Source organism: Rosa rugosa, chromosome 5 (assembly GCF_958449725.1).
Source record: "Rosa rugosa chromosome 5, drRosRugo1.1, whole genome shotgun sequence".
NCBI classification, from domain to species: Eukaryota; Viridiplantae; Streptophyta; class Magnoliopsida; order Rosales; family Rosaceae; genus Rosa; species Rosa rugosa.
The window spans coordinates 16,472,645-16,499,294 of NC_084824.1; the positions used below are offsets into that span (position 1 = coordinate 16,472,645).

The 26,650-nt window shown below is 37.8% G+C and overlaps 3 protein-coding genes across 5 annotated transcripts; 1 reads left to right on the forward strand and 2 right to left on the reverse strand.

The window, feature by feature from the left end:
- Positions 1–304: 304 nt before the first annotated feature.
- On the reverse strand, positions 305–8,964 carry LOC133709618 (phospholipase D zeta 1). 3 transcript variants are annotated; one of them, XM_062135410.1, is made up of 20 exons: positions 8,504–8,964; positions 8,052–8,153; positions 7,788–7,906; positions 7,562–7,703; positions 7,101–7,271; positions 6,268–6,441; positions 5,586–5,828; positions 5,376–5,492; positions 5,084–5,223; positions 4,791–4,940; positions 4,372–4,528; positions 3,769–4,290; positions 3,360–3,470; positions 2,707–2,853; positions 2,431–2,628; positions 2,186–2,287; positions 1,338–1,469; positions 1,139–1,204; positions 860–921; positions 305–761 (listed from the first exon to the last, which is right to left on the reverse strand). In XM_062135410.1, the coding sequence occupies exons 1-20, from the start codon at positions 8,738–8,740 to the stop codon at positions 512–514; spliced, it is 3,342 nt and encodes a 1,113-aa protein (XP_061991394.1). In that variant the 5' UTR covers positions 8,741–8,964; the 3' UTR covers positions 305–511. The 3 variants fall into 3 exon arrangements, with proteins under 3 accessions (XP_061991394.1, XP_061991396.1, XP_061991397.1); XM_062135412.1 differs by lacking the exon at positions 8,504–8,964 and having other exon boundaries at positions 7,788–7,881; positions 8,052–8,159; XM_062135413.1 differs by lacking the exon at positions 8,504–8,964 and having other exon boundaries at positions 7,788–7,964; positions 8,052–8,159.
- A 964-nt stretch (positions 8,965–9,928) lies between these two features.
- LOC133709636 (large ribosomal subunit protein eL19x-like) lies at positions 9,929–11,928 on the reverse strand. Its single transcript, XM_062135442.1, has 5 exons — positions 11,770–11,928; positions 11,020–11,142; positions 10,619–10,932; positions 10,327–10,358; positions 9,929–10,219 (listed from the first exon to the last, which is right to left on the reverse strand). The coding sequence occupies exons 1-5, from the start codon at positions 11,879–11,881 to the stop codon at positions 10,192–10,194; spliced, it is 609 nt and encodes a 202-aa protein (XP_061991426.1). The 5' UTR covers positions 11,882–11,928; the 3' UTR covers positions 9,929–10,191.
- A 2,843-nt stretch (positions 11,929–14,771) lies between these two features.
- LOC133712583 (uncharacterized) lies at positions 14,772–15,680 on the forward strand. The gene has a single exon (XM_062138689.1). The coding sequence runs from the start codon at positions 14,918–14,920 to the stop codon at positions 15,521–15,523; it is 606 nt and encodes a 201-aa protein (XP_061994673.1). The 5' UTR covers positions 14,772–14,917; the 3' UTR covers positions 15,524–15,680.
- The last annotated feature ends 10,970 nt before the right edge of the window (positions 15,681–26,650 follow it).

Here is a 26,650-nt window from a genome sequence, read left to right on the forward strand (position 1 = left end):
AGTTTGGAATTTGGTTTCCTAGCTCACTTGCCAATGACAAGGTGAACCAATTGGTTTCCTAGCTCACTTGCCAATGACAAGGTGAACCAATATCTTGCTTCCGATTACAAGCCGATTCAGTAGCACTGCCCACTAGTAGAAGTTGGCAAGTTGCAATTGCACCGCCCTTCCATTAAATAAAAGTGGCTAAAGCAGGTGTAGATCGAGCTGCTTGGGCTAGAGCAGGTGTAGCTCAAGGTCTGGATGCTGTTTGAACAAGTAACATATGACTGAATGTAAGGTGAAAGTCTACACGCTCGCACAGTGACAAGAATCGATTTAATTTCATTTGATTGTTATTTCTAAATACATTCTCTAATCAGTTCTTTGAACACTTTGCAAGCAGAGCTTGTGCCTTCTTCACTATTTCTATATCTCTCTACAAATCTACAAGTTCGTTGGACAAATATTTTCATACAACAATCCAACACTAAAGCCGTGTGGAGATAAGTTTTTGAGTTCAAAATCATGCTCAATGAAATACTTGAGGTGACGCATAATACTCACTCTCATTGAACACAGGTCTCAAATCTTCTTTCAACATGAAATCCAAAGGGAAAGAAACAAGATGCCCCTTTATAGATTCTAACCTCTCCATGGGATCTGCTTTCTTGACATCTCCATTTTGATACGACTCTAGCGTTCCAGGAGCAATTCCTAAATCAATGGTTGTGTGCCCTACCTTCTCCTTCCAAAAGGCTATGTTTTGTCTAAATGCAGCTCTGCGTATACATCACACAAGGACAGATAGGGAAAATTATTTCTTAGCTAAATTGGCAAGAAAACAGGAGAATTCGTAAAAGATTAGAGAAGCACGTACCTAGAATGTATAAAATCATTTGGTACACAGGAAAAGACATCTTGGTAGATGGTGGTATTTGCCTGTTAAAAACACAAATGCAACACATATTACCATTAGCAGATTCAAAACAACTTGGTTATTATTCAGCAGATATATTTATTTCTTTTCCAGCTTTCCGTATCCCACTTCATCTAGTTCAAGAAGCTTGAAATAATTTGTTGACCAGTTTCTAGTTCTAGGGTTCCACTTGGATTACATATCTGACCATCATAATACTTTTTTCCTACTTTTTCCTACCTTAGCTGTCGCCATCCATATATCCTTGTAAATTGAATCAACAGTTGGATCGATTATTTGGTCCATCTGAGGAAAAAAATAAAAAAAATTTAAAACAAAAATCAGCGAACTGACACGAGCTGTTTCAAAAATTCTAGTCATCTACAACAAAAATTAGCAAAACTAATTTCAATAGAGATACAAACAAAAAATTGCTAACCTCTCCAGCGCGAATACCAAGATGTTCAGACCATAGCGACATGCGAAGACTCAATGAAAATTTTCCAGCCTTCCATGGTTTTCCTCCCATATATGAATTAACTAACTCTTTGTCTTCAATAAGAAGACCAATCTGATATGAAAAAAAAAACATTTAGCAGCAGCTACATAGGAGTGAAGGACAACAAAAGTCATGTCTCAGAAGGAGCAAGACAGCATACTAAAATCACAAGTCTATCAGATATAGGAAAGACGAGCTAATTTAACAACAAAATTGACTAGACAAAGTCACTCAACAACATTTGCAAGGTTCACCGCCCAAGAAATATACAAGCCTAAAAGCTTCATAATGATTAGTGACATGTAACTCATATGACTGAATTATGTGATTGTAACTTGTAACATATGAAACTATTAGCCAATAATTATACATCCCAACAATGGTCCGGCGGCACATATCCTATCTCCAGACTTCAAGTTCATGCATCAGCAAAGTATGCATCAGCAAAGTCAAGAATAGAAATAGCTCATTTGTGAAGCCTATATCTATTTGATTCATGAAGTGAGATAATTGCTGAATGCAGTGACCCATTTGACAAAATGGAAACAATCTAAAAGCAGATACAAGAAACTCTAACTTCAACATTAGTTCCCTATCTACACTTGTCCATGTAAGTCCAGTTCAAAATTTGTTGCATTTTTTTTTACTTGTGCACTATTAAGTGATCTAATGCATTGGACCTCAAATAATCTCAATTCTATATATATTCTCTCTAACTTTACAGTTTCAATGCACCACATGATATATGTTAACAAAAATGTAGGAGAAACCCAGAGCAGACGAGATACCTCAGAATCTCTTGAACCAAGCAAACTCCTATCATTGATGTTAGCTGATCCAATTATAGTAGTACAATCATCGACAATCATGATTTTACTATGCACATACACCTGCAGTATCAAAAAACATATACTTAATGATGACATTTTGATGAGCTACTAACTAGAGTTTGGCAACCATAATACTAGTATCTGAGACTAAAAAGAATGAAGTATAGGCATAACTACATAAGCTATATTGATGTTAGAAGTACCTGACTGGAGGCCACAGGACCGCCATCAAAGAGTTTACCATAGGCTCTAAGGCCATAGAAAGAAATGTAGTCGTGTGTCTTTGGACCAAGAAGTTCATATAAATTGTGTAGAATTGAATTATGCCCTCTGCAAATGGTTCGATATTGCCAATGCATAACAGCTCTCACAGATGCCGCACCAGCATCATCCAAACCACCCTATCAAACTAGAACATCAACAAAAAAGATACATGGGCAAAGTACATTCGAATTTGATGCATTTCGAGAAGAACTCACTTGAAAACCGGGTACGAGTGGTATGACAATTATAACTCTAAAACACTTCTTATCATTGTATGCTCGCATAATACGACGAAATAATGCTTCTAACACACGATTCCGTATTATTTCATCTCCTGAAAGACCTGAGATGAAAAATTGATTCTGGAAAGAAGTTGCCAAAGAATTTAAATCAGTAAAGAAAATGAAACAGAGACCTTGAGGAATGCTAGAGATATCAATAGAGTTCATACTGAATAAATTTTTCTTTTTTTCAAAGATATTAAAGAAACTAACTGCGGCTATAATCATTATCGAGATCACTATCAATATAAACCATGGATTTCCAGCTCTTTTGAGTCAGAGACCTAGATGATCACATGTTACGCCCAGAATTAAAGGCTGTCCTATGTATGCACCTATATGACTTGACATTAAAAAAATGTGTGCACGAGTAGTCAGTCATTATGAATTTTCCCCTTACAGTGGAGAAAAATAAAGAAAAGTTTCTTAATTATACTACATGCTGACAAGTTTCTTAATTACACAATATATCCTTATGTGTAATATTAACAATATTGCAGAATATGAGGATATCCGAAATGTATTTTGGAGGAGATAATTGAATAAACTATTGTGTTTGCAAAATAAGAAAGATTGAAGAATCATACCTCAATGTAAATAAAGTGCTCAGCTTTATCGATAAGAGAACAATAAGCACTGTGAATGCTATCTTCAACTTGGCTTGTTCCTGCTGACCACTGACTGACACTTCTGATAACCTGAAAGAAGAATGTTGTTAAAAATAGTACAATATGCAGGTCTGTTATTATGAAAAACGGTACAAAATAGAACCATTTGAATTTTCCGAATGTCATCTCCCCAGCACTTGGAAAACTATATTTGGGGAAATTCTAGAGACCCCCTTATTAATTTAAAAACATTGCTTTTAGTACCAACCAGACACTTATAATGGAGTAACAATGGACATTAAAAGGAAGGTGACATAATCCTTGATGATGTCAGTTAACATTCGACCATAAATATTCAGATCTAAAAAACAGAAATGTTTTAGCCAACCTGACAACGGCATGAACTAGAAGGACCAACTTGTCCTGATTCATCTGTGAAACCACCCTTATTTCCCCGTTCTTGTATTTCCCACCACTCTGGATCTGAATTTGTGATTGCAGGATGTGCCACCACGTCTGAAGCCAATTTCCCATGTCGATCCATAGATTCAAAGTCATCTACAAATCCCCTCATTGGCGTATCTGGACCTACTGGTTCAATTTTTGTCTTCCGAAAAGGGAAAGCAAGATTGTTACCAACTCTGCTTGGCTGATCGAGGCAATGAGGAGAGTCCACCCCATATGGTCTTGGGTTTTCATTCAACCCATCAGCCTCTTGAGGTATAAGCAAGGGGATATCCTGATAGGATGATTTCGACGAAAAGGAATCCTGCCTTTTAATGTCTTTACTATTGCTGGCATTCTCATTTTCAATCTCCACATCTGAGCTTTTCCCCATGTAATGAGGAATTACCATGTGCTGTTGCGGCATAAGTAGTGGAATTGCCTGCTCGTTTGGAGCTTTATTTCTCTGAAAGAATCGACATTTCGTTTAAAACATAATATATTTTGATATTTATGAAAATTTATACTGTGATAGCAAGATACCAACCTTTGCATAGTTCCACCGCTGAACGAAATGCCTAGCTACATCACGGCAAGGAGGTCCCCAAATAGCACAGTGGACATCATGCCAAGGCATGCGAGGATATTTTTCACGGTCCAACTCATCTCTCATTGTATCCTCCCACGAGTTTGGTTCAGATTCCCTAACAGTATTAGATCAAAAAACTATATTTCACTTCAATCATTTCAGGAAAAACTCAAGCTAAATAAAAACAAAAGCACTACATATATCAATTTAAATCCACAAAGCCAAGCTCAAGATGCAGGGGATGAGGTGAGATTGGTGTCACTCTCAATGTTCAAATAGCAAGTAGAAAAAATAAGCCAATAAGGTAGATAATAATGGAATATGAATCGTGTTTAGCTTTTGTCCATGATTAATGGAAGTGCAGGTAAGAAGCTCACCTGGGGTTGTAATAGTCCTTTCCAGGCCAAATGTTAGGAGGGCAGTCACCCACTTTATGTTCAGCAGTATCATAACGACCAAAGCATAAATCAAGTCCTCCAACAAAGCAAATCTGATGATCAACAATGACAAGTTTTTCATGGTGGGACCTACATGTAACAAATATATAATATCAGAAGCAGAACAAGACACAGGAAACAATTAATTGAAACATCAGCATCTAAGAAATTCCATGAGACTTTCTAACAAGTAAAACAAAATCCCCAAATAACTCAGCAACTTAAGTGCGTACCATAAGTAAACACCACTAGAGAAGTGGTCAGGATAACGTAATACCCTCACATTCTCATGAATCCCAAGAAGTTTTCTCTTGCTATAAACGCTGTTGATTTTCAGAGCAAGAGCTACCTCTTTATAGAGAAGAATGTAAATCTGCAGAAACATTATTGCATTATACTTCATTGGTATTGAACTAAGACAGGTTTCAATGCTAGAAGATAAGAACAACGAAATTTAAGTTACCCATCATAGATGAGGAACACGTAGATATCTAAGGTTACAGATTGCACAAAACTATGGTTTACCTGAACCCCTTCCTTAGCTTTTGCTTCCAGCAGAGAATCAAGTTTAGAAGAAGCATGAGTAAGAAACGGACGCCGCATGTACAATTCTGGACACAGCCACCAACCACAAATAAATATCTGCATGAAACTCAGTATCATCAACCAGATGAAAATGCAATACTATAATTGTGAAACAATTGAATTCTACACAAGGAACTGAAAGGAACAGACCTCTGATTTTGCATCCTCAATTGCAGAAGCAATAGCTTCAAATGCCGCCCGACCATCTACAAACCATTGAGCCTGACTACCATCTTCAGTTAAGCCTCTTGGAGGCGCAAAGGAGCCAAAGCGGTGAGGATGACACCAACCTTCTGGAGGCCTGAGTCCCGCATCATTGATTGAGGCTACCCAATCTTTAACTTTACTACTACTCCTAACTCTTAATTTAATGCTCCGGCTTCCACAAGCCACCTTTTAAAATTTCACAATATATATCAAAGGATTGTCTGGATATTTCAATGGGTGGATAGCATCACCCACCAATTATGTAGAAAACGGAAAGGTATTCTATCAAATAGAGAAATAGCCACCAGCAACTTGAGCATGCTCCTTATCATGAAATGCATTATTAAGCTAAAATTCTACCAGTGCTGGGTACCGAAAAAAACAATAATGCTCCTTTAATATTTTAAGAATAAAACACACAGTTTCTTCCTACTAATATACACACCCAGATTTGCATAAACCATATATGTACAACCACCTACATTACAGAAAAAGAATATGTACTAGCCTCTGCTTCACTTATAAGCCAACACTAGAAGTTCAAGAAACAAATTATAGAAACTGCACTAGAGTACCAGAGACTAACAAGGAAGAAGAAGAAACAAAAGGCCTCAATGCTACTAACCTGAAATGCATGGCGTAGTGGATTTCTATCTTTTATCTCTTTCGCTAGTGATACACGGCCATCCCCATTACCATCCGAGGCTGGTAGTACATCAAATACTATTATGTCTAAAGGTTGGGTATCAAAAGGATCTGCCAGAAAGGCCAAGAATCCTGGTTTTAATACAGCCCAAACCTGCAGAGAATCAATGAGAATCAATTAAAGTATGATGCAAAAGACAAAAGGTGCGAAAACATTACCTTAAATTAAAAATACATAAAAATCATGAGAAGTTATTACATTTGAGGCTCTATATCTCAGAATATTACTCAAATGCCTAATATTCACTTTTTGGGGAAAGAAAAACAAAAGATGCATATAGTTGCTATGTAAGAAAAAAAAAGAATTTTGTCGTGTGCAAGATATTAGAATGGTGCATGCAACAATAGGTAGCAAATGGACTGATTTCTTTTACATGCATCCAGGGGATTTAACCCCAAAATTCACCTTCCACCTTTGCTTGTGAGGAGGAGGTGCCCATTTAGTCCAGAAGCCATCAACTAAAAAAATAAACTTATGAAGGATCCATCGAGAGATCTCAAGTTCTCAACAATGAAATAACCACAAAAGCTAAAAGAGCACGGGACTTCCACACAATAGGGGTATAAAAACATGCAATGAAAGATACCAACTAAACCATTAAAAGAAAAATCAGAAGCAATAAACTCCAACACTACAGACAACTTTCAAGGTCAAAACTCATAATGTTATGGGTTGATCTGAAAACACAGTTAATATGGGCTTTCTTATCAGGTGAGTATGAACTAAACTTACTACAAAGAGGACTTCATTACCTTTTGCCAGTTGTCATTACAACAACTGAACCAACGACATGAGCAACATTTCCTGGAAGGATCATTCTTTGGCAATTTTGGTAGATGTTTCACCATTACAAAATCTTCTTTCAGCTTAGGGCCATATTCTGGGGAAAATGATAGCATAGAGACCTCCAAAAACTTGCAGACCTACAATCCATAATTTTTGATGGAAAGACACGTAAAAAATAAAGTAGATTCAACAACAGATACAGCTGTGCAAGAAATAAAATGAATAAAGTGGATGACAAAAGCTAAAAGCAGTGAATGTTTAGAAATCATCACTATGGGATGATTCAGGGATATCTCTAAGAACTCCAAAGCAATCACATGTTACCATATTAAATGCAATTGCATCTGATAGATAACACCACTGACCGGTAGGATTATAACAAATTTGTTATTGTAACAGTCCATAGTAAGAACAAGCACCGACACACCTCTTGAGAGTTCACAATGTCCATGTTTCCAAGAAAGTGATTAAGATATCCTTGCATTGCAATCTTTGATCTGTCCGAAATGGATTGCTGCCTACCAAGGGCTGGCCGAATGATTGGTAGAGCGGCACTAGATGGAACATCTCTGAACAAAAGACGCAACTAAAGTTGTTAGTCAAAAATGATTTTTCACTACAGGAAAGCAGTATTTCATGCATCTGGTAGTAACCTGTTTTTAGCACTTTCATCATTGTGATGCAGGGGAACAGTCTCATCATCAATATCCTCATCATCGTGCACCACGTCCGTATGATCTCCTATTCCTAGATTTTGAAGCCATTCTTTAACCTTTAATATAATGTTGGAAACGACATTAAACTCCAAACATTCCCAAATAAGCAGCTTACTGCCAAAGGGCATGGAAGTGTGAAAACACAGACTGACATAGCCACAGCAATTCAAATGATAAAATCCAACTCTAAAACTTACACACCTGTTCCTGCTTTTCGTGAATTTCCTCAATAAATGCCCGTTTCTTCAACGCAAAATGCAAGTAGAATACATGTGATGCTTTCTTCAATAGGCGCCACTTAAACTGGTTTAAGATAAAACCTTAATTAGCATATCCTAATTATATATATACAAAACCGAACCAAGAGCCCAGAATAATAAAATTGCGAATCATAATCACTCTGCCCAAAATCGAAATAACCAGTAATCATTATCAAATCCAACGGTTCAAGTCACAAAGAGAGCAGTGCTTCCATCAAATTTACGAAAAAAAAGGCTTAAAGCTTGAAATTCAATAGCATAGTTCAGATGGAACTGATCGAAGCTTAGCATGATGGAACTGTAACCAAGCATGTCATGCAAAGCGATCTCGTCCATAGAGAAAGAAGAAAGAAGAAGCAAATACAGAAAGCGAGAGAGAGATGGTGATCGTGCCTGCTTGTATTGGAACTCGATAGTGTAGGAGAGAAGCATGGGGCTGATATCGCCGGCGTCGGGGCGGGAGACGGAGACGATGGTGGCGCTGGGCAACTCGTCGAAAATCCGCGGGGGCAACTCGAAGGACGAGTGCCGGAACGATAACAGCGACGACGGCGACGTTAACTGCTCCGATCGCATTTGCATATACCGGGAACCGCTCCCCGTCGATGATATCAACTGCTCCGATTCCATCGCTTTCGCTTCTTTCGATCACTACGAGATTGATCGAATTTGTATATCGTATATAATAGTATTCCTATAAAGATAAAAATAATTAGTAGGAGAAAGAACAACAAGATTGTGTCTTTTTGCGAATGGTTTCGGATCGCAATTTTGAAAAAGGGAAAGAGAGAGAGAGAGAGTTGGAGAAGGAATTGGTCAGTTTTGAACGATAGATTTGTTTCACTGTGGCAATCAAAAGAGAAGAAAAAGGTTTTTGATTTTGGCCTTATATACCTTTTTATACGTGGGTCTTGTTTCTCCTCTCGAGGGTCCGGCGTCTCAAAATCAGACCATCAGGAGCATGTTATAAACTTCTTCCTTGTATCAATGTCAGTCCCATTTAATTTTGAATTTTGATAGACAAAAACAATATAGAGGATTTAATGCAAGTACACTCCCTGTTAAATTCAACTTGTGGTTGATTCCGTCCATGGTTTTGGCCAATTTGTTTGGGGTTAGATCCTTCTTACCTTTTTTTTTTTTTTTTTAATTTTCACCCCGCTCATCACATGTGTCGGTAAAATTTGATCTCATCACCTCTGTCCTGAATCGAAACCCTTCTTGCCCTTCTTTTTTTTTTTAAATTCACCACCCCCGTTCATCCCATATGCTAGTACAAGAGTGTAAGACCATGTCGGGTAGCACAAAAAACAATAGAAAATGTGAACCGTGATTCACCTTCTCAGCCGGAGATTGGTAAGTGGAATCAATCAGTCTTGTACTCCACACAAACCAAGATTCAATGCAGTCACCTCTATCGTGCCCTTGATCGAAACATTAGTGCAAAACAATTTCTATCAATATTTTGAACCTTTCTTTATCGTTTGTGATTTTACTGCAAGCTTGGCCTAATTGGTACAATGTAACAAAGAAAGTAAAAAAGGGGTCAAGATGGCTGAGAGGCCAAGCCACATCTGGTTAATGCCGTATCAAGGAGGCAATGTAATAAAGAATAAAAACAGTGACAGCCTGAAACAACTAGCCTACTTGAACTAGGCATGGCTTTCAAATAACACGTGCTGATGACTCAAAGGCATAATAATGTTCGTTCCTTCCTCGAACAACCACAAAATCATTCAGAATTCAGACACCGCATTCAGATTCAACACCATACTCGGGCAATTAAGAACCGCTGAACTGTAAAGACATCTTAGCAAATAAATAAAACTTGGGTTCTCAAAACATATATTTAAACATGGATAGTTTGAAGTTTACCAAAGTCACAAACACATCAATCAACATTAAGAAAAGAAACTCTGCAACTCATATAGTTCCATAGTTTGGACTGGAAAATTTGCAACGAGATCAGAAACTAAAGTAGTACGTAGCTCAAAAAATATAACTTCTATATAGATTTGAAATTAAGCGCATTAACAGAGTTATTGTTCTTCAGTGTTCTCACTGCAGAGGTCTATCACTACTCAATTCCTAGCTTTCTTCGCTCCTCCCCTACAAAGTTGAAGAAAAGAGCATTTCATAAGTACACTGATAGGAGGTTTGCATTTCCAAAAAAGGCGTCCAATCGATCGCCAAAAGTAATTCTCAAGAAAACTTACGCAGGTGTGGGTGCTGCTCTCTCTCCAGGTCCCTGCAATGTTCAAAAACCCAAATACATTAACACACCTTAACATGGGTTGCATCATGTAACTTAAAATAACTAACCTAGCATCATGTAAATCACTAAACCCTAGCCAATTGAGTAAAAACATGTTTCAAAAATAGTGAAAAACTAGAAACCAACCAAATTCTGTTTCATATATTGATCTTCCCCTCCAATCAGAAGCCACGTCATTACATATAGATAATAAATAGGACATTTCAAGTGGATTCATAAATGTCTGTACTTACTTGTGCCAAGCGTTCCTCCCTACGAGCTAACTTCCTCTCTCTGCTAGCCTTGTTTTTGGCACGTTTGGCCTCAAACTGGTCGGACAGAGTTTTCTCTCTTGCCTTCTCAGCCTTTGACTTGTGAATACTCTCCATCAGCACACGCTTGTTCTTGAAAACATTACCCTTCACCTTCATGTACATATCATGGTACATGTGCTTGTCAATTTTCTTGGATTCTCGGTACTTACGGAGCAAGCGCCTCAGTACCCTCATCCTCCTCATCCAGAGTATCTTAGTTGGCAGCCTTGCCTCCCTGGTACCCTTGCGCTTACCTGGAGAAATTCAGAAAGCACATTGTAATCTTTACCATCAATAGCTTAGAGTGACGTCCCTAATAATTCAACATAAACCACACATACCATATCCAGAGTGACGTCCCTTCCTCTTGGCCACTGCCATTCTCCGAGCACGAGAACGGGAGTGGATCTTTGTTGGTTTCCGGATGACGAAACCATCCTTCACGAGCTTCCTAATGTTTTGCCCTGCAAAAGGTCATAAACATCTGCGACATCAAAACCAAATAGAAAAAGTAGAATGCAATGCCCTATTTGGATTGTAAAGCAATAGCACAAAAACAAGCACAAGGACAGAGTGGTTGAAATAAGATGGAAAGCAAAAATTTAGTAAAATCATTGCCAGTAGATATCTAACTACTCCAGGAATCATGAACCTTCTTTAATTTCATTCAACATCTCTATCATCGGAACGTAAAAGACATTGCTTTTGGAAAACACAAGCCAATATATACCAGCATTACACCATAGGAAAACCCAAAGTAGACCAAAGCAAGGAACAATTACACAGAACAAAACAATTCGAATATTTCAAGCTAAAAGTGACGATATAAAGAATCTCGGGTGGGGGTTTTCAACAGATAAGATAATGGATTCACTAGTGACACATTAAAACAGAAACAAAATATGAAACAAACTCAATGGTTGTGCCAGAAAGAATTGCAATGCATCATAAGAGCCTATTGGAAATTCTATACTCGTCGATCAAAAATCAAGGATTTTTCAGATCAAACTAACTCGGATCCATAAACAATAAAAACGCCCTAAATAATAGGAGTAGGAGCTGAAATGAAAAAGGGAGAGGGAGGTACGTACTGGAATTGGCCATGGAGATTTCGTTGCCTTCATTAGGGTCGAGCCAGACCTTGCCACGTCCGCATTTGAGGACGCTAGCGGCTAGCCGCTTCTGGAGCTTCAACGACACCATCGCTGCTCTTCCTCTAGGGTTTTCCGGGAAAGTGAGAGCCTGGAGGCTATTATTGAGATCCGGGATGATATATAAGGCTAGGGTTTTTAGCGGTTCTGTTTCTGCAAGTTTACAAATGTGGGCTAAGATCCACTCCACTAAAGGCCCAAGAGAATGGTACCAGCTCTTCAAGCCCACTTCTAAATTGTTCCATTGTCCAAGGGCATACTAACCTATTGATTTTACCTATATTTATCTTAACTTTTTTATACCAATCCTTTTTTTATATTTTAAATAAGGGCTGGTGCGGCTGCCCTCAGGCCTTAATTGATGAAACCGATGAATACAAGGGGGGGGGACATAAAGCCTAAACTCCATATTACAATACACCTCAAGAAGACATCTCGAAATAATAACAGGAGTCTCCACAACTACCATGTATTCGAACATGCACCAATTAGCAAAGAGTGTCATATTGACTACTCCATTTTCTTTACAATAGTGGTGGCATCGGAAAGTAAAAGCAGTGTCATAGAACCAAAAAAGTAGTTTTTCCAATATGCTGACGAGCATAAATAAATCCGTCGACACGACGTTTCATCCTACCACTAGGAGGTTGCACCCAATTCATGATCGGTCTCCTCGCTAAGGCAGACAAGGCATACTGAGTAGGGGTGTGCAAAACATGGTACAAACCAGCTAAAACCGACCGATAAATATGGTTTGGTTAAGGTTAAAAAACCTTAAAAATTGAAAATTGGTTTAATACCGAACCAAACCATTTATGAACTGGGTTGGTTTGGTTTCTCTTGTACTTAAACCGCGGAACCCGAACCGACCGGTATGTTTGAAACATAAGAGAAAAAGTTTTTTTTTATATATATACACATAATAAATATATATTCATTTGTCCGGTTTGTTCTACGTAACTTCTAAATCTCCAGTTATAACTTTATTCTCAAATGATATACTATCATATTAAATTCAAGGCTCAAAGGCCTAAAACCTTAGTATATAATCGCTACAATTTTTTTGGTCATTTCATATCACATCTTTGATCTCTCAATCTCTCATTCTTTGACCTTTAATATTATCATATTAAGCTAGTATTGATGGCTAAGTCGTTAAATAAGTGAATCACTTTGAATCTAATTTAGGTTTTAGTTTTGGACTATATGTTTTGGATTTTAATTATTGAATTTTAAATTTAGATAATTTAACATAATTTCAATTCTTGAGATTGAATTTTTACTATGAATTTTTTCATAAATAGCATGTTAATATTATATAGGTGAAAACCGCCTAACCGACCAAACCAAACCATCTTTAATTGGATTAGATTGGGTCGGATTGAACTTATTTTTTTTGATGACCGGTTTTCCAAAATGCCTAAACCGCTCACTTTGGCATAGAGACGGTTTGGAGTCAAAACCGATCCAACCCAATCCGTGTGCAGCCCTAATACTGAGTATGCAACCTGGTACAGAGCCCACATAACCATACCAATAGTAGGCAAGGATTTATTGTAGATAGAATACACCTAAACTTGAAACAATTTATGAAAACTACATAAAACATAATAGCAGCCCACCAATAGAGGCCCAAAGACTGAAGACAGGCCACCATCCTAACCAAGCCCACGACCCAGGTGTCCCTTGAACGTCAACCATTTCTGGTTGGACTTGCTGCACCGCCACCATTAATCCACCACGCCATTGAACCGCGGCCGGAACCAGTGGCCAGACTACAGTATTCTCGATCCTCGCCGCCGCCGAATCACACAGATGACCAAGCAGGGTCGTCGAAACATTCCAATAATGAAGCACGCCCAACGACTGTAGCCTTAGCGCCATCACGTTTGGATCACAGCCGGATCTGGAGGGCCTCCTCAATTGAGCATCCCGCCCTTCCCCAGACATCCACGTCCTCGGCCAATAGCAACTTTGAATAGCCTTTCTGGTTTTGGTCGTAAGCGGCGGTTGCAAGCCATCGCGCGATCCCGGGAATTGCACACCAGTAAAGCTCCACCAACCAGCGTCCTTGTCCCGGCCTGTACTCCTCCTCATACCTTCACCCGCGGACTGATACAGTAGACCTACCCGTCCGACGACGACGTCCCGAAGACGTGCCGCCGGACAGAACATGGGAACAAACTGTTTGACTCTTATTCGAAAACGAAAACCGCTCTTACTTCGCTATGGAAAACGCGGACCAACTTTTTTTGAAGTGACTTGATTTGGTTTTTTTTTACCAATCCTTTGAGTGCCTTGTATTTGTCAATTTAATTGACCCTTTGATTAAATATTCATTTATATTCAATCATATACGAGAAAAATGCCAATAAAGTTTGACAAAAACTAAACATATGGGTGAAGATGGCATTTGTAAGATTGAGAAAAGTAGAAGTGTAGATTGCAATTTAACACCCAAGGAAAAAATCAGGGATATAGTCATAAGCCTGGTTATAAGTGTAGATTGCTCTCTCATAAAGTTATAATATTATTAACAAAATAAGAAATTTCGACAACTAAAAGAACTATATTTTGGTGTCGCAAGACATACATTAAATAACCATTAAGTTTAAAGTGTCAAAGTGTAAAGGGAGTGTTCATGGCCAATAGCTAAGAGTTTTACGGTTTTTTAGTTTTTGGTTGATAAGAAAGAGTTTAGGTTTTACAAGAAGTTGAGAGTTTTACGGTTACTACAAGGTTTTCTTACTCTAATCAGGATGTACTGCTAGTAAATTGGATGTATTTACCATGGTTGAGTGGCCGACACATCCGTAAATAATACGTGGTAGTCCTACATGTCAATATTGTACAATAGCCACCCGCCAACCATCTAACACGTGGTCTTTACACAGCTGTCTCCAATTCTCTCTAGTATTCCCCAATTTGACTATTTCCTCTGTTCCCTTCTTTCTGTCCGTTTTGCCCTCCTTATTTTCCCGCACTTCCCCGGCAAAAAAAAAACCCAAATTCATAACCAAAAATTCACACCCTCCCTCCTTCAAATTCCCAACCAATTCGATTTCACCCGAAAATCGAATTCCCAACCATGGACATCTCCCTCCTCTACGACGCCGTTTCAGTAGCCAACACCCCCGCGCAAGGTCTAGGGTTCTCAAATTTCCCGATTCGCAACCATCACCTCACCTCCACCAACCAAATCTCCGTCGCCGATTCCCACCCCGACGAATCCCCACCGTCCAACTCCTCCCTCCAGATCTCCGCCTTCATCTGCCCCGTCGACGCCGTCGCTCCGCCGCGCGTGCGTTCCAACTCCTACAAAACCGCCACCCGCACCCTCCTCCGCAAGAAGCGGCGCACCAGGCGGAGATCGTCGAGCGGCGATGACTCCAACGACGGCGGCGGCGAGGAGGACGGCGGGTTCTTCGGCGGCGACGGCCCGTTTTTCAACGGCGGATGGGGCGGCGGCGGCGGCGGGGGTTGGAATTTCGATAGATTCGGAGGGCATAATTGGGATGATTCGTCGTCGTCGCGGTCCGATCCGGCGTTCGATTTCGTCTACGAGGTGATGGGTTGGATTGCGCTTTCGAATTGCGTGCACTTTGCTTTCAAGAGGGTGATTCGAATCGTGGCGGATGGGTTAGGCGATGCGGAGAGAGAGAAGGTGCCTATGAGATTGGCTTCGGTCTGCTGACTCGGTATTGTTTCGTTCTCACCTGCTCAATGTATCAGAATTTGGGTTTAATTTCTTTGTTTGTTTGGGTATTCATTTGATGCTCAATTTGTATATATATATTATTGTATATATTTTCGATTGGTATTCTGAATAGATGGTATGGTCATTTCAGTAATGCATTTGTATATCCTGAATTGATGATTTGATGATTGTGTAAGGATGAGCTAATGGCATTTCAGAACTACAAATTGACAAATTGAAGTTCTTTGTACCAAATTGGAGAAGGTCGTGCTGACTTGTTAGGGTAGAAAATTGATGAGCAGACTTGTGCAAACCCTGAGAATTTTTCTTTGCCCCGTAGGAAGCTCTTTTTTCCTTTTCTTCCTCTTCTTTTCTCATTGCATCTAAGAAAGCTTTGAATATAAGCATTTGAAAGTGTGACTTTTTAGGGTAAAAAGTTGATGTGTAGACCTTGATCCAAAGATGGAGGTATAAGTTGTTGTTGTTGTTGTTGTTGAGGCCTCGGTAATGCTTCTGTTTAGATTCGGTTCTTTATACTATGATTATTGTCTATGATAAATGTGAATTATTGTCAATGATAATGTGAATATTGAATTGGCTGAGGAGTTTAAGTCGAGTCCAGTTGTATGTTACTTAGAAGTAAAACAAAGAAAGCTAATTAAGTATTATCATCAACTTGTAAAATAATGGTTATTTTAGTGTTGGTTGATGGTCAATCATTGGTAAGGCATGGTACCAGATGGTACTCCCACTATGGATTGGTGGATTCTTAAGCCAGAAGAGGAGGGGTGAAGGTGAGTTAAGTTGATGCCCCATTCATTTCTCTTCTTATGGCTGGTTGTCTTTGTTGAGGGGGAAACAAACTTGGTCAAGAGGGAAAGAAAAGGTCTCAGTGAAAAGCATTGCAGAAACGATACAAATTAAATATTTAATATGCTTGGAAAAACTTATACCGAATGATATCCTTGCAGAAATTTATAGCCTAAATTGTTGCATTAGAATTCATATATGAACTTCTGGTTCTTTTGTGTTGGTTTGTCAAATGATATGATGCCATAGGGTTGGTTTTCTGTTAGTTAAAAAATTTTGAGCCTAATCCTGAATGATTCTGATCAGGTTTTGTTTTCTTTGAGTTTGTATAGATTCATGATTCGTAACAGTGCCTGTGTTAGTGAAACTCAAATTATCAAGGTGACAAATGATTCAGTTTTAGTTTACGATGAAGAATGACTGTGTTTGCATGCAAATTAGATTTTAGTTTCAATTCAATTCAAATAATGCTGCAAGTAGTCTTCTGGATTGATGACATTTTGTTTACGCCTAATCTGTTACCTGTGCTATTTTGTTACCTGTATTTAGTATTATGATGTGACTAGTAGAAGTATTTGTCTCAGCAGCTATTTTCTTTATCGTTTGTCGGGGAATTTTGAAGATTTGTAATCGTTACAATTTGCAATTTAGCTTTAATGTTATAAATTTGCATTCTGCAGTTATTGTTAAGCAGAAAGAATTCTTTATTGATATATTTGGGACCCTTTAGTGCAACTACTTTTTATTTTTTCGTGCAACTACTTATTAGTTAACTGCCAAGTTGAACACTTCATTCTCTTCACTTGGTCTTTTGGTAGTGAACTTGGCCATGATTCCTCTCAGAAAATGTCCTAGATGATGATTCGGAAGGTCAGCTGAGTCAGCTGACATGAACATTAGTTCTAAATGACTTTCAGGAGCATATATAGTTCCAATAATGATTATATTTAATTGGCCGAAGGATAAGGAAAAAATCTAGTGTGCTAAGATACTGATAGATTATGATTTTCAACTATCCTAGGCACCTAGGAAGGACCCACCTGGATTTATTGACGTGCTTCTTGCTTTGGTTCATGCATCCTTCCCTTCCTTTGCTTTTGTCCGAGTGCTGCACCAACCTACATCTAGAAATAGACATTGCAATAGTTTTTGGCTTAGCTAGGCAAAGCTTTCTAGTCCCCTTTATTTGTAGTCTAATTTAGGGGTGGTTCCAGTATGACTATCAGAGCCCTTTCCTTTATCAGTGAGAAATAATCAGTTTATTAGGTGCGGGAGCGATGAAGTCACATTCTCACAAGACAATTTTCTTCTCTTGCATTTGTTTAGAAATAGAGCTCAAGATGGATTTAGGATTGACAGGCTTATGATAATTACCAGTGCCCGACTCAGATACAGTTTTCAGTTTATAGTAGTTAGTCTAGAATTTTTATCTGAGAAAGTAGACACCGAATCTAGGATAAGAGTAGGAATGATATCAAGGGGTAATGAATGGTGCTGTACATGGATTCATGAATGTAAGTTTATGCAATGAATCATCATTCGTTTTAACCCTTATTTGACTATCGAGTGATTCGAGTCTTGAAAAGGCAACGGTAAGGACAGAGGAAAAATTATTATTATTATTTTGTAGATAAGTATTCTTTGATGCTTGGGACTAGAAATTATTTACTAATTACTAGTGGTTACAAACTTTCAATTGCTTTCTTTTACATCCTTTTCTCACTTGCGTTCTTCTTTTTTTAATTGACTAAATTCAGTTTGCCCCCTCAAACTTTGGGGCAAACATCAGTTTGGTCTCTGATATTTTTTTTAGGGAAAATGCTCATACACCCCAATTTCACCAATATACTTTCCATACACTCCAACAATTTATTTTTATTCTCACTCACACAAAACTTTCCACTTTTTCTCCCTACTTTTCAAAACCACTTACTATTCATCCCACTAATACCCCTCTTATAATCTTTTTCTCTTAAATATATTTATGATAAAGCGTGGTGGACCCATATCTTGAAATTATCTGTTTAAATGTTAATTGCAGCTAAGCGTCATCCTCTGTATTCAAAGGTAAACAGTTAAAACTTTATTATCTATAATCGCACATTTAGATATTATTTTGTCTAGACAAGATTTACTTGCAAATTGTAGAAAATTTGAAAAAGAGCTAGAAGAAGAACGAGAAAAGTTAAGAAGAGCAAATGACTTCAAAAACAGGCTCAGCCGAGCTACTCCTAATTACTGGGATAGAATATTCCTAGTACAGAAAAGAATCTACAAGATTGAGAAAAATATAGAAGAACTAAAGTTCATGGTTACAGAGGAACAAAAACCTCTTGACTATTTGAGCATTGGTTAGATCCGCAAATTACTGGTATCAGAGCTTGCAAAGAGCTCAAAAGGGGAAACCCCAATTGGGACAATGTCTGAATTAATATTAGAGAAGTTGAATTCTCTATTAAAATCTTCTGATGAGAAACATCAAAACCTGCTACAAGAAGTATCTAGATATCAAGATCATCTAGATAAAGTACCAGATATAATTGCCCAATTAGAAAAATTGGAACAAAAAATAGATTATATCAAATAACTTCCAAAAACGGAAGAAGAAAAGCTAACAAGTGTTAGTAAAAAAATCAATGAACAACAAAAAACGTTGGATTCTATGAAAAATATACTGAAGGACAAGAAAGTGCCTACAGTAAAAACAAAGAAAGCTAATGGATTCAAACCATTAGAAAAACCAGATAAGAATCCTGTTCCAAACATGATTTTTCTGGAACCATCTACTAGTCTGACTAGTATTCGGTATGAAAAACCGAAACACCTGGAAGCTAGAGATGTCAAAATGATGAGCATCTTCGGAAAAAAAGAAAGGAGTACAACTCCTAAATGCTGAAGAGTTCGAGTACAATGAAATCAAACATGAGGTAAAAAATTCCTCAATTTCAAAGTTAGATTTTAAACAAATCTACAAAAGGGGAAAGTTTGATCTGATGGACAACCATCACTTCAAATTATTGGAATTCACAACCCCCTCTACAACAGGAGAAACAGATCTCTTGATGATCACTCCTGATGAAGTTGCCCGAGCAAGAACAAAAAATTATCAATTTATGCACATTGGAGCAGTCCAAGTAGGCATAAAACTTCTTGCCCGAGAAGGCATAAACTGTTCAGTTCTATGTGTCTTACAAGACAATAGACTAACAGATTTTCAAGCTAGTCTGTTCAGTTCTTCTCCTTCTTCTTCTCCTTCTTCTTCTCCTTCTTCTTCTTCTTCTTCTTCTTCTTCTTCTTCTTCTTCTTCTTCTTCTTCTCCTTCTTCTTCTCCTCCTCCTTCTTCTTCTCCTCCTTCTTCTTCTCCTCCTTCTTCTTCTCCTCCTTCTTCTTCTTCTCCTCCTCCTTCTTCTTCTCCTCCTTCTTCTCCTTCTTCTTCTTCTTCTTCTTCTTCTGCTTCTTCTCCTCCTTCTCCTCCTTCTTCTTTTTCTTTTTCTTCCTTCTCCTTCTTCCTCCTTCTTCTTCTGCAATTTTTTTTTGTTAATTCATGAAGAGACGAATTTGTCCTTACAAATTTGACTAAAATCAGATTGACTAACGGGGGCCAAAACGGCATACACTAATTTTGGGTCGGGATTGTAACGTCATGTACCAAAGTTAATTCTTTGAAACCAAATACACCGAACTTGAGAACGGCCTATACTTCATGTACTGTTCTTAAAATTTTTCCTATACAGAATATACTATAAACTGATGAGTACCACAGTAGAACCTAAGACAAGGATATCAAATATCCCAGGTCTTACTACTGGATTCCTCACCAGTCAGAAGAACCATTCACAACAGATTCACAAGGTTACTTGGAATGAGGTAACTTTTTCTATTGAATGGAAATTATTTGGTCCGAAAAAACTAGCAGAAAATGCCAAAGCGGCAATTTATGAAAGCAGAAAGACTGGATATATTAATCTAAAATTTGACGATCACAGAAAAAGTGACGTGTGTCCTGAAAATGTTAGGATAAACAAAAATCTTCTTAGAAGAAGTTATAGCACTAGAGAAGCTAGTGTTAGTGGTACCAAATTCTCTGTTGAAGAACTAACAGACCCTATCACTGAAGAAGAATTAGAAGCTGATCTGAATAGACCAGTAAATATGCTTAGAGCACAAAAGCTCTATGAACTCTATGATGAGGCAGAATCTTGCGAAAATCCTGAACGATTAGAAAAACTAATTGAAGAAATGAAAAATTTCAAACCAGGAAAGGAAAGAAAACTCCTTCCTTATCAAGATATTGAAATGGAAGAAGGAGAAAACTCCAAAACTTTCATCATTAGAGAAAAGGGAAAACTGAAACTCCTTGTACAAAAGGCCCCTACGGGCAGAAAAGAAGAAAGAAATTCTCAAAAATTTGTCCCAGAGGACAATATACCAAGAATACCAATTACCAATTATGGTATTTGGATAAATCTAGACAAAGCTCTAGACAAGAGAAAAACTCTTGACCAATAGGTAGACAGTCTGATGATGGCCTCAGCCCTTACCCTTGGAAAATTTGAAGCACCAGATCTTCAGGTATACTATGAAACTACTCTCACCGGAGTAGCTAAAAAGTACTATCTGTCGTTCAAAGAGACTGCCAGAGGAAGAGACTGGCTAGAAGAAATAAAAAATTTGAAATCTCCGTATGATTTTGCAGTACCTCTGTACGATCAGTTCTGTGGAGATCTCTCAAATCTGAGTGAAAAAGCTAAAGAAACGGCCAAATCAAATATCTATGCTCTCAAAATTTGTGACATGAGATATTTTGAAGAATACTTGAATGAATTTCAAGAATATTACTGTACAGCAGGTGAACTAGAAAATATTGATCTAGTAAACCTGTTACACAGAAAACTCCCTGAACCATGGAGAATAGCCGTGAGAGAAAGCATAGCTGAAAAACCAATTGAAAGATTTTCAGTTGGAGGAATTGCTGACAGAATCAGGCAATTACTTAAAGAGCAATGCAAAGCAAATCTTAGAGCCAAGATGGCTAAGAAACAACTCAAAGGAGTTGAAAACTTCTGTTACGGAATACTGGATATTCCAACCAACTGGGGATGTCATGAATCTAAGTTCCATAGAAAAAGAAAAGAAAAGTATTACTCGAAAAGATTCAGAAAGAGTAATAAGAAAAAAGATTGGAAATTTAAGAAAAGTTCCAACTTCAAGAAACAACAGGATGAAGATCCAAAAAAGAAATTCTTCAAGAAAAAGAAGAATCATCAAAAAGTAACTATCAGAATAAACAACCAGGCAAGAAAGCTTGCAGATGCTGGCTATGTAAAGCTGAAGGGCACTATGCCAATGAATGCCCAAAAAAGGATAAAAGATCTACTAAAGCTCTATTTGAAGAATACGAGCCTATAGTAGAAACAACAAATATAAAGGGCTACGAAATAGCCTATTCTGATGATGATGATGAAGACGACAGATTAGTTTACTCTGCCTGGTCTGAAGAAGAAGAATCATCTGACTCTGAAATAGATTCTGAAGTTAAATACTTAGAATCTAGACAGATGAATGTTCTTAAAGTAAAAAACTGGGAAGAAAGTAAGACAGAAGCAATAATGTCTTCCTATCAGGTGAACCCTGGTACATTCGTTTGTGACTACTGCTTATGTCACGAAAAGAATGGGCTTCCTATGTTTTGTGAAGAGTCAAAAAAGACTTATCACAAAGAATGCTTCATAGCTGAAGCAAGAAGAAAAACCAAGAATGATCTTATCAGCCAATTGGTAGAACAAGAATATGAAGAATATTTCTTTGAGTAAAAAGAGAAAGAAGTAGAAACTTTGTTCCAAGAAATTATGGAACCCTCTTCCTCAAAACCAAAGGAAGAAGAAGTCGATAAAGAAGAGATCGATGACAATATAGAACTGGTTGAACCACCAGAAAATGTTCCAGAAGAATGCAAACCATTCATACCACAGGAACAAGCTCAAGAAAACGAACTTCAACAGTCGAAAATCGTCTCTACTAGTAGATACAGCAACTACATAGAGATTGGATTAAAATTCCCTGATCACAAGAAATATCATCTACATGCATTTATAGATAATGGATCAGGATTCACTGTTGCAAAAAGATTTGCAATTCCAGAAGAACTCTGGAAAGAAGATAAGAAAAGAATAGCTACTGGGGTCCAGTTTGATGGAAGCCATTTGACAATGAATAAGGTAGCAAAAAATATTCATATCACCATTGGTGGAGGAACGTTTATCATCCACACTCTTTGGCAATCAAAAGGCCAAGGATCATATTTCTTGTTGGGAAATGATTTTATTCTCCAACAAAGATTATTCAAGATGAAGAAGCGATAGGCTTCAGAAAAGGAGAACGGGTGTTCTGGGCAGATAGGCTTACTCAAGCCAAAAGTGTAGTAGGTCCAAACTTTACTACCCAATATCAGAGATCACACCAGAATAGTGGTGATCTTACTCCCTACAAGCCCAAATTCGAACCAATACTCCAAATCAAACAACAAGAAGAATTACTTGTTGAAGATTCTTCTTCTTCTGAAGAAGAAAATAGTAAAGATGAAGAAGCTAGCTTCATCCATGAGCACAACCTCAAGCACTTCCAGAATAAGCTTGAGTCTCAGAAAATTCCTACTCTTGATAAAATCAAGAAATTGCTCGAACATAATATAGATGTCGACCCTCAGAAATTTTGGGAAAAAGACCCAGTGGTCTGTGAATTGAGATTACATGATATGAATGCTATCTGTCATGTCAAAGCCATTCCTCATTACAAAGAGGAAGATCAAAAGGAATTCAGAAAAGACATTAAAGATCTCCTGAACAAGAGATTAATTCAACCATCCACTAGCCCTCATCATGCTCCAGCTTTCTACGTGAGAAACCATGCAGAAAATATCAGGGGAAAAGCTAGAATGGTAATTGACTATAGAGATGTCAATAAGAAGACCGTTAAAGACGGTTATCAAATTGCTCAAGTAAGAGTACTGATCAACCAGCTCAGAAGAGCTAAAGTCTTCTCAAAATTCAATGCAAAGTCAGGTTTTTGGCAAGTCAAGATGCATCGAGAAAGTGTTCATCTCACTGCATTTGGAACACCACAAGGACATTACGAATGGTTAGTAATGTCCTTTGGCCTAAAACAAGCCCCTTCAATCTTCCAGAGAAAGATGGATGACATATTTAAACATGTTGCTGAATTCTGCGTCGTCTACATAGATGACATCCTTGTCTTCTCCAAAAACAGAGAAGAGAGTATGAAACACCTCTATGAGGTTGTAAAGCTGATAGTTCAACATGGAATCATCTTAGGAGAAAAGAAAATCTTATTTATCTTGGATGGTTGATTTCCTAGGAATAAACATCAAGAATGGAGTGATAAAACTCCAACCTCACATCCTTGAGAAAATCTGGAAATTCCCAGACAAAATTCCTGATGCTAAGAGTCTAGAGAGATTCTTAGGAGTCATTAATTAGGGAAGATATTTCATTCCCAAAATCTCAGGATTAACAGCAATGTTATCTCCTAAAACAAGTTCCAAAAGAAAATGGAACTTCACAGAAGATGATGAAAAAATTATAAAGCAGATAAAAGCTCTCTGCAAAAATCTCCCTCCTCTTCAACAACCAGAGGAAAATGATGAAATCATTCTCCAAACAGATGCTAGTGATAATTACTGGTCCAGTGTTGTCCTGGCAAAAACGCCTGGAACTAACATTGAAAAGATCTGTAAATTTTGTAGTGGCAAGTTCAGCTCTGCAGAACAAAATTATCCTACAGGAGAAAAAGAAATTTTGGCTGTCAAGAAAACAATTTTAAATTCTCCTGCTTTTCTTGGAAAACCCTTTACTGTACGCACCGATTGTGCTAGAGTAAAGAATTTTAAAAATTTTAAACTTGATAAAGCTGCTGATAGAGGAAGATTAGCAAACTGGCAATTATTTCTTAACCAATATGATTATAATGTTGAATTAATTGCAGGAAACAAGAACTATCTTGTAGACGCATTAACCAGAGAAATGGCAATGTTCAGCCGAAGAGATGACGACGAAGGTCGCAATCCCAGGAACACAAGATCTGGGAAAGAACATGAAACTGCTGAGGGTCCTAAAGAAAAAATCCTCAAAAGATTTCTGCTAAGTCTAAAAGGACTAGCCACAACTGATCAATCACAGGGTAAAGGATTGGCTAGCCCGTCTCAAACGGCAGACGGTAAAGGCTCATCAAGACCGTTGAAGGCTGTTGCTTTGCCAAAAAGCAAATAAACTCCAACTGGAGTTATAAATGTTTTTAATTATGAACTAAAAACCTTTGCTGATCCTGTGTTCAGAACTGGCAGGAGGCTAGCATATCACCAGAAGACAATTTTAGATAACCTCTTATTCGCCTTTCAGGAAAGAAACAGTGGCATCATGTTCCCAGCTCTGTTTGCACTAGCTGAAGAACTCCATGAAAATGCTAGACCACAGTTTGAAGAAGTTCAAGAAAATACGCAGCAGAGTGCTATCCAGAATACGAAAATCCAGTATCTTGAAGATCCTGAAAGTGCTAGAGTTCCTGTTTTAGCACTAACAAAACCAGAATGGCATGACTTTCATAATCTTATTGGAAGTCAGAATTCTGCCTCATTTCCTCCAACTCTCTTTGTCATCCCTGGACCTTATGTTGGAAGATATGTGGTCAATGTTCAAAGTGAGCATCCTCAAGAACACAAGCTTTGGCTTGTTGAAAATGGTTTTGTCCATAATCTTTGGACTAAGACCAATGATGATCTCAAGGGTTTACCACCCATCATAGTCAATACAGTCAAAAATGTTAGAAAAAACGACTGTATCCTCAGGCTGAAATTCAGATCAACTCATCCAGAATGGATTCAGAACAAAAATGGTGAAGTTGAATATATTTCTTCATATCATTATGTGAGGATTATACAGGGAAGATATCTCAAGCCTGCCTGTGTTGGATATAATGACCAGCCAAAATTCTAGCATCCCCTGGATGAAAGCAATGTCCCTAGACTACATCCAAAAGATCATCGAAGAAGATAAAGAAAATACATTCCTGGCAGCAGGAGAGAAAATCTTAATTACTGCTTACGATCACTCTGACGTGATAAGCAGTGACCTTTTTCTGTCACTAAAGAGAAATGAAATCGATTCTACATTGGCATGCTTATAGTGGATCCAAAAGCTTGAAACTGACAACCATTATAAGATGTATGCAGATACAGACGTAGAAGATAATGAAGTTAAAGCTAGGATGGATGACAACTCTCTTGTCCTAGGCCACAATTCTGAAACAGATGAAAACATGTGAAGCAGCAGGTGTAAAAAGCACTGAAAGCAACTTTGGCTTTTACTAAAGATGCTTTTGCTTTTCAGAAAAGAACAAGGTGAAAAACATTTCACCTAAAGGAATCTGCTTTTCGCCAACTGACCTCCATCATCAGGAGCACTCACGAAAGCAGAAAATAATAGAGTTGTGTTGTACATTTTTATGTTTTGAATTATAGTTTGAATTCCGCTCCCTATATAAGGAGCTTTAGTTTCAGTAGGAAGGGGAGAAAAAAAATCCCACCATCAGAAAAAATTTCATATTAGTTCTAGATCAGAAAATTGAGCAGAAGAGTCTCCTCTCAAGAGTAGCAGTGTGCTCTTTCCTTTCTGTCTAAGTGTGGAGTACTTTCTTTTCAAGTAAGTATCTGTAAATCATTCTTATGGATAGCTAAACAGCTTCTTAGCTGTTTACCTAAGAATGAGGCTCTGAAGTTTTAGTCTGTAATTATGTTTGAATAAATAATTTCAGATTGCTCATCCACCTTGTCATTATGTTTTAAATTTTAGTTCGATGTTTGAATGTTTATATCTATTTCTGCCTTTATTTCTGTACGATTTTTAGGTTTAAACTTTCATGTTCTTAGAAAAAATTGCTTAGGCTTAAGATAGAAACAAGCAGCAGTGATTCCGCCTGTTAAAGTAACCGTTAGGCAGGGAGCCGTTAGGTCAAAAACTTGGGCATGTTGAAGTCTAGTTTTTTTTTTCTCAAAAGTTTGAACAGGATTTTCTAAGAAAAAGCAAAGGTTGGATCCAAAAGTCAGCATAGGACATATTAAGCACTAGTTTAGAAAAGACTACCCCTATAGGTCTTTTCTTCTAAGATTTGTGTAAATGGGCACAATACAAACTTGTTGGTGCAAGTGGGCACAATACATGTGATTTCTGGGTAAAAGGGAATTAACCCTTTTTTTTAATCAATATGGTCCTTGCACTTTTAATTTCCATCACTGACGTCCAA

Bases quoted from the DNA above. Each gene is read 5' to 3' on its own strand.
- LOC133712583 (XM_062138689.1), top strand. From the start codon at position 14,918: ATGGACATCTCCCTCCTCTACGACGCCGTTTCAGTAGCCAACACCCCC.
- LOC133709618 (XM_062135410.1), bottom strand. From the start codon at position 8,740: ATGGAATCGGAGCAGTTGATATCATCGACGGGGAGCGGTTCCCGGTAT. The intron at 6,442-7,100 runs GTAATGAAGTCC...GATTCTCTGCAG, and splicing joins GTAATGACAACTGGCAAAAG to GTTTGGGCTGTATTAAAACC. The intron at 4,941-5,083 runs GTACGCACTTAA...TGTTACATGTAG, and splicing joins TCTAGTGGTGTTTACTTATG to GTCCCACCATGAAAAACTTG.
- LOC133709636 (XM_062135442.1), bottom strand. From the start codon at position 11,881: ATGGTGTCGTTGAAGCTCCAGAAGCGGCTAGCCGCTAGCGTCCTCAAA. The intron at 11,143-11,769 runs GTACGTACCTCC...GACCTTTTGCAG, and splicing joins AATCTCCATGGCCAATTCCA to GGCAAAACATTAGGAAGCTC. The intron at 10,220-10,326 runs GTAAGTTTTCTT...TCAACTTTGTAG, and splicing joins AGAGCAGCACCCACACCTGC to GGGAGGAGCGAAGAAAGCTA.